General features: G+C 34.3%; 1 protein-coding gene across 1 annotated transcript; it reads right to left on the bottom strand.

Annotated features, from left to right (window-relative positions):
• Positions 1-9,873: 9,873 nt before the first annotated feature.
• Positions 9,874-12,346, bottom strand: LOC146910813 (uncharacterized). Its single transcript, XM_085727769.1, has 4 exons — positions 12,017-12,346; positions 11,544-11,658; positions 10,968-11,354; positions 9,874-10,813 (listed from the first exon to the last, which is right to left on the bottom strand). Exons 1-4 carry the CDS (start codon positions 12,205-12,207, stop codon positions 10,031-10,033), a joined length of 1,476 nt encoding a protein of 491 aa, XP_085583895.1. The 5' UTR covers positions 12,208-12,346; the 3' UTR covers positions 9,874-10,030.
• Positions 12,347-14,294: the final 1,948 nt, after the last annotated feature.

The following is a 14,294-nucleotide window of genomic DNA, read 5'->3' as shown; positions in this document are numbered from 1 at the left end:
TTTGCATGATTCCTGCATTGAGGCTCAAGAGCAAGCCAAGCAGAAGCTGGAAGATTGGTTGAATGGAATAGAAGAGAATACTGGAGATGTTGAAGTTCTTGGTACTTGGGTGAAGAATCCACTCAGTATCAGAGGCAAAGAACCTGATGAATTCCTGCCTAAGGAGCTGCATCTGATTATTCCTTCTGAGATCCTGGAGAAGATTGATGCACCTAACCTGGCTCTAGCTCAGGAGAACAAGGTGCTCAAAGAAGAAAATGACAGGCTTGAAACAGAGCTACTAGAGCAGAAGCTGAAGATATCAAAATTGGAAGCTGATATGCAAGAAGCCAAGATCAGAGAAGACAACTACAGAAAAATATGGACAAGAAGTATGCTGATGTTCAAGAGCTTCTGAAGAAGATTTTAGAGAAATAAGCCAAACCCATAGTTGCACACTTTTAGCTTATTTCTTTTGTCTCTTTAGGCTTTTAATATTCTTTGATCATCTCTGCTTCTGATTTAGTTCATTTCGCTTCTGATATTATAAGCTTCTGAATTCTTCTTGCTTTTGAAAATCTTTAACTGTTCATACCTTGTGTGTTATTATTTGCTTTGATAATAATGCTTGCTATGCTTGTTATTTAATCTTTGGAGATGGTTAATATGCTTTAAAATAATTTGAATTATGCTCTGAACCTTTAATCTTATGTTTTTCTCATCTCTTCTTCTTGTTTATGTCTTTTTGCTAATGACAAAAGGAATCTTATGTTTTTCTCATCTCTTCTTCTTGTTTATGTCTTTTTGCTAATGACAAAAGGGGGAGTATATGTGATAGTATTTAAAGGCTCTGAGCCCCATTAATAATATTTGAAAATTTTGAAAAATTTCTATCTTTTTGTTTTACCTTTAAAAGGGTGTATCAAAAAGGGTGAAGTATCAAATTTCAAATAAAATTAATTGAACCATTCTTCTTATCTATAAGTCAATTCTTTCAATATTTTTTGCTCTGATATTATTGTGCGAAAAATGAATTTAATTAACCTGGATAGAACATAGGGGGAGCTAACAAACCTCACCTTAAAGACTATCAGACTCAGGGGGAGTTAGAGCTTACAAACCTCAGACTCTGAGCTTACAAACCTCAGAAACCCCAAAGTCAACTCGTTAATTAGATTAACAACAATTGACCAATTTTAAATACTATTGTTTGTCATCATCAAAAAGGGGGAGATTGTTGGAACAAAATGTGTTTAACAATGAACCTCAAAGAGTTTTGATGATAACAAGGTATTAAAAATTGTAAATTGGACTAGCTAATATTTGTTCAAGTGTACAGGACCATAGTTAAAAAGTTACATCATTAATTGGTTCTGAATGAGCAAATAAAGAGAAAAAGAAAATGAAGCTTAGACGATTCTGAAGGCAATACGCTCCTGAAAGTTGAAAGCGCTCCTGAAGTCAAGCTGCTCCTGAAGATAGTAAAAGCGCTCCTGAAGAAATAGTGCTCCTGAAGAATAGTGCTCCTGAAGACAAGAGGTCCAGAAGCCACATTATCAGAAGCTGCATCATCAGAAGCTGAAGAAGCTGCATCATCAGAAGCTGCATCATCAGAAGCTGCCTCATCAGAAGTCATTTCACCAGAAGCTGAAGATCAACTGGATTTGCAGAAGATTCAAAGATTGAAGAATCTACACTGCAAAAGCTGTCTATTGGACTCGAAAACACAGCAGAAAATTAGTGGAACTTTGCAACGGTCATTTCAAAGGTGTTTGAAGGCATGTGCTTGCAATTTGGACGAAAGCGTTGACATTGTACTATTGTACGAACTGTACAACCACCTTCTTCACTACTCTGTTTTGTGTCCACGCTACAAGACAAGAAAACAGCTTCAGAATACGGCTTCGCCTGCAAAGATGTTCCTTTGGATAAGGAATGGATTTCAAATTTGTTCTTCATAGGACAACAACCAAATCAGGCAAAATATCATTGGTGAAAGATCAAGCTTCAACAACGACTCTTTGGTGTGCTGGCAATTTTACAACGTCTCTTTCACACCTCTATATAAAGGAGTGAAGACTTAGAGTTTTGGTAATGCAAGAATGCTGAACGAAAGACTCACAACATTTTTACAAGTGCCAAACCTCTGCTGAAATTGTTCTGCATTCACTTAGAATTTCTGTGTCTCAAAGTCATATCTTAGAAATTCTTAAGTCCATTGAGTCTGTATCTGATTTATATTGTGAGCACCTCTGATTGTATATCAAGTGTTCAACCTTAAACAATTTTCTGTGTAATTTTGTTTAGTTAGGAAGTCTCTTGCAGTTGTGCTTGAGCAGAAAGTCTCTTGATTGTGTTCTTGAGCAAAGGAAGTCTCTAGCTTGTGTGCTGAGCAAAGGAAGTCTCTTGCTTGTGTGCTTGAGCAATTGTAATCAGATATTACTCTTAGTGAAATCTCCTTGGAAGTGCAAGGGGGACTGGACTACTTCCGGATTGTGGAAGGAACCAGTATAATTGCTTTGTGTCATTCTTCTTCTCTCTCTCTGTTTTTATTCCGCTGCATTTAGATTCTGATCATCACTTCAGAAGCTGTCTCACTTAGCTTCTGATCAGTGTGTTCAGTTTTTAGGAGAAACGAAGAATTTTTCAAAACACAATTCAACCCCCCTTCTTGTGTTTTTCTCACCTTCAGCTGTTACATCCTTCTCAAAGTGATGATAATGCACCGCATTAGTTCTTTGCAAATTGTTGACAGGACCTGCATTTGGCTGAATTTGATTATTAGTTCTTGCTTCATCCTCACCATTTGTTTGTTCAGTGTCAGTGTCATTGTCTGAAATTATCTCAATGGGTTCTTGTTTAACTCGTGCGGGGAAAATAGTTGGAATGTAAATTGGTCCTTGTTGTGTCAGCTTATACATGTTTTTGATGTGCCCTCGTAGTCGAGCCTAATCTTGGTTGGAACCAAAAATCCAAACTCTTTGGCAATTTTGATTCCATTACCCATGTACACCCCTATGTCATCCTTGCCAAAGTATGTGACATAGTTAATTCCTTCATCAGAAAGAAGCAATCCAGGAGAGTTGAAGTTGATTTCTTTACGGTGTTGATTGTAGTAGTGTTGTTGAATACAGACTCTAGCCTACATTGACGTAAAAAAGGGTTAAGTTAAGTTGGATTTGAACAATAGTAGAACTAAACTGTAATTTAACGATTAAGAAACTATATAAGTTTTTAACATCTTAGATGTAACATTCAAAATTCTTATAATGCAGAATTTAACTCCAACAATTGGCTTTATACTCTGTATATACAACAAAACCAGAAAATCAAGCAAACTTAGATATAAGCACTTATTTGAGTCAAAAACCATAAACAGAAAACAACAGCTATAGCGGTATTAAATTAGCAAGTATATTCACCTAAAGAAATTACCAATAATCTTACTGGTTTCAAAAAGAAATAAGAAAATCATGATTGAATAGCAAACAAAAATAACACAAACAGAAACATAGTTAGTTAGTGATGAAGCAAATGATATCCATGACCATCTTTAACATAAATTCATCACTAACTCTGATCCAAATGCTTTAAAATCTTTTTATATAGTATTTTAAATCGTAACAAAGTTCCATAGTCAACATGCATACAATTTTAAATTTAATCTAACTTGAAAAAGATATTTTTGAATCTCAGATATTAGCAGATTTTCCAAAATAGCTTAATTACAGTTATTGCTTTTGTTTCAAGATTTTACGATTGTCACAAACAGAGACCCAAAAACACATAAACATATAAACCGATAGGTTTTCAGATAAGCTTCAACATATATAAATCCCTTCACATGATCTACAGCAAAGGCAGATATTAACTGCAATTTAGTATCCAGTTCTTTCAGGTGAACAAACTTCTGCATCAGACAGATAGCTGAAAGCCTCTCTACCTAATTTATATCATTTTGTGTTTTAGCTTCAACGTATATAAATCTTTTCACATGATCTACAGCAAAGGCTAATGATGTCAATGGATACCCATGGGTACGGATAATATGATACATGTCCCCACCCCGTTGGATAAATATGATACTCGTGCCCGCCCCGTATCCTCGTGGGTACCCACTATACGGGTACCCGTGGGTATTGAGGTATCCATGGGTACCCATGGAGTTTTGAATTTATTTATTTTTTGGTACAAATAATAACTTTTTTTAATTACCAAAAAACTTCAACTTTTAAACATCCATACATAATCCACTCAAAATTTCATAAATCATACATAATTCATAGAAAATTCATGATTCTTATATAATCTATATGTTTTATGATGTGAATGAAGTGGAAACGGTGAACTTAATAAGATGAATTAAAAAAATTTAAAATAAAAATAGATTATTATTGAGGATTTTTAGGTGGACGGTAAAATTTTCTTCAACAAGGTACCAACTTTAAGTAATAAAATATGATATATAAAGATATATTAGTAATTTACTTAATTTATTATTGGGTATGGGTACCCGTGGGTATGGATACAATCCAATCCGTGTCTGTGTCCATATAATAATGGGTAGTCAAATACCCGTTTATTATACCCGTGGATACCCGTTTAGCTACCCGCTCCATACCCGTGACGGATTTTACCCACGGGTACCCGTGGGCATGAGTATTTTTGCCATCCGTAGCAAAGGCAGATATTAACTGCAATTTAGTACCACGTATATAAATCCTTTAACATGATCTACAACAAAGGTAGATATTAACTACAATTTAGTATCCAGTCCTTTCAGGTGAACAAACTTCTGAATCAGACAGATAGTTGAATGCCTCTCTACTTGATTTATATCATTTTGCCTTTCAGTTTCAACGTATATAAATCATTTCACATGATCTACAACAAAGGCAGATATTAACTGCAATTTAGTATCGAGTCCTTTCATGTGAATTATACGCACTTTTAAAAAATTTGTTTTAAAGGAGAGATGTTCAAATTACGGAATATTACCATTCTTCGTAAATTTGAGAATGAAGGTCGCATAATCCAAATATTTGTGATGCATGGTCTAAGGCATGGGGTTCAGTAACGTATTTTGTAAAAAAATTGTTCCGAAGGAAAAATGAACAAATTAATAAATATTGCACAAAAATTATAAATCTTTATCAAAATATTTATGAAAGCTTTATCAAGAGCAGGAAAACATCATAACTTACATATTAGTTAAAATTATAAAAGTGAGCGCTACTGTCATAGAGTTACCAAAAAGGGATTAACACCAATATTTACGTGACACAAAATGAACGAAAGAAACACATTAAACTCTTTAGCGTCTTGAGTAGGAACTTGGTTATTAATAATTTGACCGTTAAAAAATAAAAAATCTCTTTGACGTCAAAAAAGTAATATCAGCTGAGCAATATTCAGTCTCTTCACATATGCTTAGTAATATTCAGTCTGAAAGATTACATTGAAAGGATAGATGGTAAAATGACGGATAATTGTGAATCATTGTAATATGTCAAAATATAAACCGTAAAAACCATGAACCATCAACTTAGTTTTAAATAATTAAAAATAAAAAATTGTAAAATAGTTAAAAGTTTTTAAAAATATAAAAATTGGAAAATAGTTTAAAAAAATTGGTGAGGTAGCACTCAACCAAGCAGCACTAAAAAAATTATATGCATTAGCGTAACAAAAAAACAGACAGACGGACATAAAATATTACTCTAAACGTTAATGTGTGTATATAATCGCGAGGATGAAGAAAGGAGATAAAAAATATTTGGGATCATTAAATGACAACGTGAATAAAAATATTTGTGAGATTGTGATGATTAAACGATACTGAAATTAAATATATAAGTGATAAAAAGATAATAAAATTCCTTTGAAAAAAAGGTAATAAAATTAAATGGAATCTCCTTAAAAAATTAATGGAACGGTTAAAAAAAATAAAGTTAAATGGAAGAAAAAAAACATATTGAAATATAATATTAAAAAATAAAGAAAAGGTTTCCAACGTGGGTTGAAAAGAGGTGTTTGTGAAATAAATTGTCGAGAAGTAGTTTTTTAAAGTAACATTCAACAGCGTCTGGTCAAAGCTCATTCCATTCAATTTTATGCGTTCAAAAAAAGTACTTTTTTTAGTAAGTACTTAATTGATATTGTATTCGGCCTAACTTCTCCTTAAAAATGTAGAGAAGTTTGAAAAAAGTCGGGTCAAAAGATACCTTAATCTCCCACAACGGCAATGTAGAAGCAACTGAATTTGGGAGAAAAAATTGAAAAATAGTTAAAAATATAAAAATTGGAAAATAATTAAAAGTTATTAAAAATATAAAAATTAGAAAATAATTAAAAAAATTGGTTAGGGGCAAAAATGGAAATTCATAGGCCAACCCTCAAAAAAAAAAAAATCACCCTCCAATAATTGAATTACCAAAATGGCGCTCCTAGGGGCAAATTGGTATATTCAATGGACATTAACTTTTATATATAGTATATAGAAGATTATTTAAATGATTATACCTATCAAAAAAATAATAATGAAATGATTATGATTATAGTAGTTCATAACATTCCAATGAAGGGTCTTGTTCTCTGGTCTACTTTTTTGTTTTCTGGTCTAATGGAATGAATTTTGGACTGAATTTTTACATACTTAAATTATTTAAATGATTATACCTATCAAAAAAATAATAATGAAATGATTATGATTATAGTAGTTCATAACATTCCAATGAAGGGTCTTGTTTTCTGGTCTACTTTTTTGTTTTCTGGTCTAATGGAAAGTGGAAACTATTTATTCCGCGATCGAGATTAAGGGCCGTGTGATAGTTATGTATATGACTTAGGAAATTCTACTTCATACCCCATTTATACATATACCCCCAAACACATGTTATTTCATAAATATCCGTAATTATTTTGAAGAAGTTAAATTAACCCATCAAAATTGACATATAAAGAACAGTTTTTTCTTCCAAAAATCACATTTCAGAAAAGTTAAGTGTGTCAAAATTTCTGGATATTTTCCTTCAAAAAAAAAAAATTCTGGATATTTTAAATTTTGAAAGATGGAAGTTTTGTTTTTTTTGAAGGATGGATGTTTTGTTTTTAAACCTTCGGGTATGAATATTCGTACCAAAAACTTTGAAACACAACATCATATTTTTTTTTTTACTTGTGAGACTTTTTACTTGATGTACTTAAATATTTTTATTGTTTGAGGCCTTTTGATAGAGGATAAAACAAATTTTTTTAAGAGGCCTAAAACCCTTATTTTAGTAGTTTGAGTCAGTCGAAAACAATTGTTTATATTTTTTTATAGAAAAACATAGGAAAACCCATCAATTTTTTTTCCGTGTTCAATTAATTATTTTGATAACATACATTTTCCCAATAATATGATTTTACATGAGTAAAAAAAAAAATCTGACGTTTTTGATAAAAAAAAAAAGAGGTCTGGAGCTCAAAAGAGAGAGTTACCCCACAACCAAACGAGCAAAGGAAATTCCCATTTATCTAGCTACTAACAAATTACTTGAAACCAAGATTACAACTAAGTTGGCCAACACATCTGCGCAAAAATTTGTCTAAAGATACGAGTATATGCACCAAAGGTTACTTCTCGGTCTAGCTGAAGGAGAATCCTAAACACTAGATTCCTCCATTAATCATATTTGTTATGAGGTGGGAGAGTGTTATGAGGTGGTTGGAATTGAATTTTATGATCCCTCCGAATTTGTTCATTCTATGGGAAAATTGGGATGGTGTTTCGGCTGTTAAAAAGATGCGCAATGGCTTTCGGATGATTTGGCATGCGGTGGTGTGGTGTATCTGGCGCGCCAGAAACGATCGAATTTTCAACTCTAAAATTGGAGAGCCGGCTGCACTAGTGGAGGACATAAAGGTCTTGTCTTGGAGATGGCATTTGGAACGATCCAATTCTCCGGCTTGTATGTTCTATGAATGGCATTGGAATCCAAAGGAGTGTTTGATGCGTTAAAGGTTTTCACTTCTGTTTGCATTGTGAGGTTGAGGCTGAGGTATACAGTGTCTGCGGTTGCCTTTTTTGACTTCTGTCAGCACGCATATAGCAGCATCAGCTATAAGTGCTTCTGCTACAGGGTGCTTCGGCAGGGTGTGTTGCTGTCATAGCAGCAGGTTCTGTTTTGGTTTTTTAGGGGTTTTTGGTGGTGTTGTCTTCCGGTATGTCGGAGACTGTTGTATTGTTTTTCTGCCCCTGAGTTTGTTGTGCATCTTGTACACACTCGTTATCAATAATATTTGCTGATTTCAAAAAAAAAAAAAAAATCATATTTGTTACAACCAAGGAATCTACATTTAGCTCATCTGAAATAAATCCCATCCTTTTTACAACCTTCGTACACATCCCATAACTTTTTTTTTTTAAAAAGTGCTACACTTACCCAAGAACCTTCCTATCCATTCACCATATGATATGACCCACTAATGAGTCCTCTGATGATTATCACTTAAATATAACCGTCGGCTTCCCTGTAAAAGTGAAAGAGTTTTTACGACAACCATAATTACTAGTGAATTTTACTACAACGATTCTTGCTGATTTTTGAAGAATATTCCGAGGCAACAATGATGTTGAGAACAATGATATCTTATTAGAAGAGTATTTGATGGATGATCAATTGTATGTCATAGACGATGTGGTCATCGTTTTTGACGAGTTTGCACATTTTGAAAAGATACGTAAGAGTGAAAGAAAACACTTGAAGCCTTTGCACACAAAAGCTATGATTGAAAGAAAACCAACTAAACCAAGTTCGGATAGATGGTTGTGCCACCTATCTAAACAATGTTGGTTATGCATTTAAAGAATCACTAAAAATGTTTCTTTCCAAATTAAATGTTTGTGCAATGATAGATCTCAATGGTGATGAAATATTGACATCAATGGTGAATATTCTATAAACCTGTTATGTGCAAAATGCTTGCATAGGAAAAGGCAATGTAAAGAGAAACTTCCTTAATCACATATCTCGACATAATTCTCATATTTACACAAAGAAGTCAATTTTAAAGAATAACTTTGTGGAATGATAAAGGTAAAAATTGCAATTCCATGTGTCTTGATTTTTGCTTTGATAAGACAAAGGAAAAAAGAGAAATGGAAGAGAAAAGCATGATTTTCAATGGCAACGCAAACATGTTGAAATCATTGAAGGGAAGAGAACTTGACATCATCATCATCATCAAGGATAATTGTTAAGAGTCCCACATCGGTTAGGAGTTGGCCTGACAATTTGTTAATAAGTGGGGGCAATCCTCACCTCACAAGCCGGTTTTGTGGGGTTGTGTTAGGCCCAACCACCATTTCTAATATGGTATCAGAGCCTCTTCACGATTCTTTGGGCCACCTGTTATCAGGTTTCCGTTATCGGGCCACCCGTCATTTATGTTCACGCTTCAGATGTGTAATCCTGAGCGTGAGGGGGTGTGTTAAGAGTCCCACATCGGTTAGGAGTTGGCCTGACAATTTGTTTATAAGTGGGGGCAATCCTCACCTCACAAGCCGGTTTTGTGGGGTTGTGTTAGGCCCAACCACCATTTCTAATAATAATAATACTCCTTTTTGTGCCACCCTATGTTAGAGCAAGGTAGGAAGAAATTGAAGCTGATTCTCCACCATCCTTAAAAACAATTTGTGCTATTAAAACAAACACCTTATCAATGGATTTGTAAAACAAAAACCAAATCCCACACGGGGGAGAAGGGAGTGCAAAAAGTAAACATGATAGAAAAGAAAACAGAGGGAGTAAGATATTTGTTGTGAAGGTAAAAGCGCGAAGCGTGGTATTTATGAATCATATTCATACCATGACGAGGCACATTAATCATTAACACAGGCCAAGTTAAAAGTAGACCGAAAGTAACCAGCAACTGTCAATAACCGTTAAACTAGTTCATTGTAAACAAGGAAAGAAGGAATACTTGTTCAACAAAAGGGAACACAGCCTAAAATGAAATAGAATTACAAATTGTTCTGATGAAATCTAAGATAATTTAAATGATTAAATTAAACTGATTTTGGAAAGAAACAAGCTTGAACATAGGCCCAATGTTCAGCTAGAGAGGCTTTCTTAGCCAGAGCAGCATGATATTCAGTTTCAATGGACGACATCTTGGTCATGAGGTTGACTCCTTTTGAATATTCTTCATTGATTTTGGACTCAATGTCTTTTCCAGATGCTGCGTTGGTTTCCTTATCAGCCAATATTGTCTGTAGTTCCTTTTCTGCTTCTTGAAGATCATGACGAAGAACAATGATGCGGTTAGTGATTTGTTGTTCTCTTTGGTTAAGTTCCTCATGCTTACTATTCACATTTGTTCGATGCTGTATCAATTCTCGAATACACCCACAAACTTCCTGTTGTTCTTTAGGCACACCATGATAATTGGATAGAACAAGTTTGATGTTAAAAAAGTCTCTCTCAAAACGACCAATAGCCATCTGAATTGCAGAAAAAGTCCCAAAATCGGCAAAACTGAGGTGATCTTTGATTTCATTTAAATCTTTCACCAATGAAGATATTTCTTCGACAACTCCAGCGGTGGACATGATTGAATCAAGATCCTTGCTCACCAAAGGTTTCAGTTTTTGCATAATTTCTGAAATTTTTTGGGCATTCGAGTTTTGAGACAGGGCACTAGAGGAGCAGGTAGATACCAATGAACTCAACTGACTGTGGGCAGCAGAGAGTTTTGACACAAATTCTTCTAGTTGATCAGTCGAATAAATGCTCCCACTAACAGTTTCCATATCAGAATCCTTGGGAGTTTCAGTAGATAATTGTAACACCTGAAGGAGGAAAGAGTTATAAGCTTAATCAAGTTATACTTTTGGAGAATGCATGAAGAGAGGTTTCACAGCAACAATGGGCTGAAATGGTCTAAAGAGACGTGAAAAAAATATGCAGAAACATAAAATAAAGAGTAAAAGTGCTACAATATACCTTGGTGCATACATCTTTGTGAACTTTCGAACTGCCAAGCATGCCACCTGCAGGTAACATATTTGGACCATTGAAAGATGTTGTTACTATGCTATTACACCCACTGGAAGAAATCATTGAGGCGTCTATAGAAGATGCAACCGCCATGCTTGAATTTGGACCATGCGACATACCAGGGGTTGGTGTCATTGTACCCATGGGAGAAGAGCTAACAAGCTGGGGATTCTGTTTGTTGTGATTATGCATAGCTGCTTGTCGGAGGATATTACTAAAACGACTCTTTAATGTAACAAGCTGGGGAGACTGTTTGTTGTGACTATTCATAGTTGCTTGTCGGAGTAAATTAGATAAACGACTCTCTAGTGTATCCAAGTTCATGTAGTCATCCTAAAAGACAAGTCGAAAACATTGTCAACACAATAACAGCCTTTGAATTTAAGGAGGAAGAAGTTGTTTGAAGACACCTTGTTATTACTTCCAGAAACATAAATCTTGAGTATTTAAAAATTAAAATCAAGGAAAGTTTAAATCCATCGCAATAGTGAAAAGAAAATTGAAATGAGATCCAGAAAAAACCTTAGAGAGAGCAGCTTTGAACAGGTCCTCCTCCAGGCGTTTTGAAAGATCCTTAATCCTCCTTTTCTGCATTTCAGTAATTGGCTGTTGATGCCGTTGCAATAGCGTCTCAAACCTGGATGGTAAAATGTTAAATATCTACGGTCAAGCTGAATGAAAAAGAATATCATGACATATCTTACGCACATATTATATTGTATCTCAATCAAGAAACCAAAGTAGGTGGAACACTAATAGGCAGAGAGTAATGTAATTGACTCAATGATATATATACTGCAGTGATCCTTATCAATAACTTTGACAGAATGGCCTTGCAAGTTCAAAGTTAAGCAATAACTATATAGCCGAAGACTAAGAAAGGTGCCTCAATATTGTCAAGCAAGTCGTAAATACCACTGTAAAATACGTTTAATCAAAGTCTAAATAAAAAATTTAAACTGATTAAATGGTTAAACAAACAAATAGAAACTTACATCCTCTCTTGAATATACGAGCGTGCTCTAAGAAATTCTTGAGGGTCCATATTAGGCGTTGATCTGCCTAAAGATGGCATCAGTGATGGGAGGGCATTCCCATTCAGTTGAGTTTGTCCAGGCAATTGAGAGCCTGCTTGATTGGGTGCATGTCCGGATATCTGCCCTGAAATATCTGCCTCTAGTTTCATATTTATTCTTCACTCTTATACGACCCTGTGCAAATTCAATGTATAAATCCAAGGATTACACAATCAGCTAATACTTCATGTGCAAATTGAATGTCAACAATTTAATTTTAAAGGTGCTAATAAAATATACTAAGAAGAAACCTATTAACATAGTATACAAATTTTCTAAAAGAAAGGCAATCTTTATAAATGTTGATAAGCTCTATCATCACCAAAATAAGCTGCGTCTGCATGTAAATTCACGCTAAAAGTATTTCATACTCTTGTGATGAATAATTGAAAGAATGGATAGATGTAGATTATAAAAATTCAATCAAGCTTGCGTAAGTTTAGAAACATACTGAATCTAATCTAATCAAATCAACAAATACAAAGTTAAGGAACAAGCAAACCCTAATAGATTAATATGTTACGACAAACCTAAAACGATGAACAATAGGTTACGTTACCAAATGGGAGTGTAAATATGTTTTGTGAGCGATTCTTGTATGAACCTAAAGATTTAGACACATGATTTGATCACACACTCGTACAAATGAATATCGCATAATTATTTAAAAAACACTCATTATTTAATTATTAAATTTTCTTAATTTTTTGTTTTTTGTGAGTGTGACCAAAGGATGGGACCAAAGCTTTGTGTCCATATAAGAATTATTCATGTTTTGTTTCATGTTCGTCCCTTATATATGTTTTGTTTCATTATATAATTTGGTCCCTTATATTTTTTCCATTTAATTTTGGTCCTTTAAATTACAAATATCAAGACATTTTGGTCATTGATATGAATAACCAAAATGTCTAAATTTTATAGTTTAAAGGATCAAAGCATCTAATATTTTTTAAGTTAAGTGAGCAAAATGAATGAGGAAATAAAGAGACCAAAAAGTTAGGGAACCAAAGTGAAATCTAAAATTAAGTTAAGAGACCAAAAATAATAATTTAACCTTTAAAAAAGAGTAAAAAGCTCTGGGTTTAATTTAATGGTAAAAAGATGGACCTTAAATTCGAAAGTCTTGCGTTCAAACCTGCTTGTATCTTGAAGAGAGGTTAATGTAAATTTCGATTAGAAAAATAAAGAGCAGGAGAAATAAGAAACACTAGACTTTTGACCCGTGCGTCGCACGGGTTTTGTCGACTATAATAGAGACCAATAAATAATCTTTAACCCGTAAGATCATTGATATGGTAGAAAATATTTTCTTAAAAAAAAAAAGGCAAGCGGACAGGAATGAAATTGGTGTGCAATGCATTTTTTTAGATGGAATTTGTAAGGTTAGATAATTGCAAACCTAATAAAGCAAATGAGCGGGAAAAAATTAGGTTAAGTTGCTGCAGACGTAACAAAATTAATAAATAAGGATTAGATAGACTGATATTGAAAGATATATTATAGGTCAAGCACCAAAATTGTTTTGATTACATGAGCTTTGCTTTGATCAAAAACTTATTTTTCGAGTAAATAGTTATGTCGTACCTCAACTAATATAGCATTCATGCATTTTGTCTTTTGAAATTTGTGAACAGGCAAGATAATCCTTGAAAATGAATGATGTTCAGGAATTTGGTCGTTCCGTTAAATTGTGACGTTAAATGGTATGATGTGACACGTTAATTATATATGCGACACTCTACGTGAATGATAAATCCATGACACTCAACATAGACTAGTTAGAGACAATTTTGACATAAGTGACTGTGTTAAAGGAGGGTTTGTGGTATCGTGTTTTAAAGGCCCGTTATGGGGAGTTAGGGGGGCGATTAATGGAGGGGGGAAGGCATGATTCTATGTGGTGGAGGTCTATATGTCGAGTCAGAGGGGGGGTTGGTGAGGGAGTGGGAAGTTGGTTTGATGACAATGTCCGCAGGTTAGTGGGAGATGGCAGGACAACCTTATTTTGGTTCGATCATTGGGTTGGGGAAACGCCTTTGCGATTCAAATTTCCTAGACTCTTTGATTTAGCCATAAATAAGGAATGTACGGTGAAGGAGATGGAGAGTTTAGGGTGGGAGGTGGGGGGAAGGGCGTGGGAGTGGAGACGCCGTTTGTTAGCTTGGGAGGAAGATAGTGTGAGGGACTGTTCCGA

The sequence above is a fragment of the Medicago sativa genome, chromosome 7 (genome assembly GCF_051527215.1).
Source record: "Medicago sativa cultivar Bolivia chromosome 7, Bolivia_mono, whole genome shotgun sequence".
Taxonomy (NCBI): domain Eukaryota; kingdom Viridiplantae; phylum Streptophyta; class Magnoliopsida; order Fabales; family Fabaceae; genus Medicago; species Medicago sativa.
The sequence above is the reverse complement of the archived record's forward strand: the minus strand, read 5'-3'. Positions and strand labels throughout refer to the sequence as shown.

Coding starts and splice junctions, on each gene's coding strand:
- LOC146910813 (XM_085727769.1), bottom strand. CDS start 12,207: ATGAAACTAGAGGCAGATATTTCAGGGCAGATATCCGGACATGCACCC. Junction 11,659..12,016: donor TCGTATATTCAAGAGAGGAT/GTAAGTTTCTAT, acceptor TTTACCATCCAG/GTTTGAGACGCTATTGCAAC. Junction 10,814..10,967: donor ACAAAGATGTATGCACCAAG/GTATATTGTAGC, acceptor TTCCTCCTTCAG/GTGTTACAATTATCTACTGA.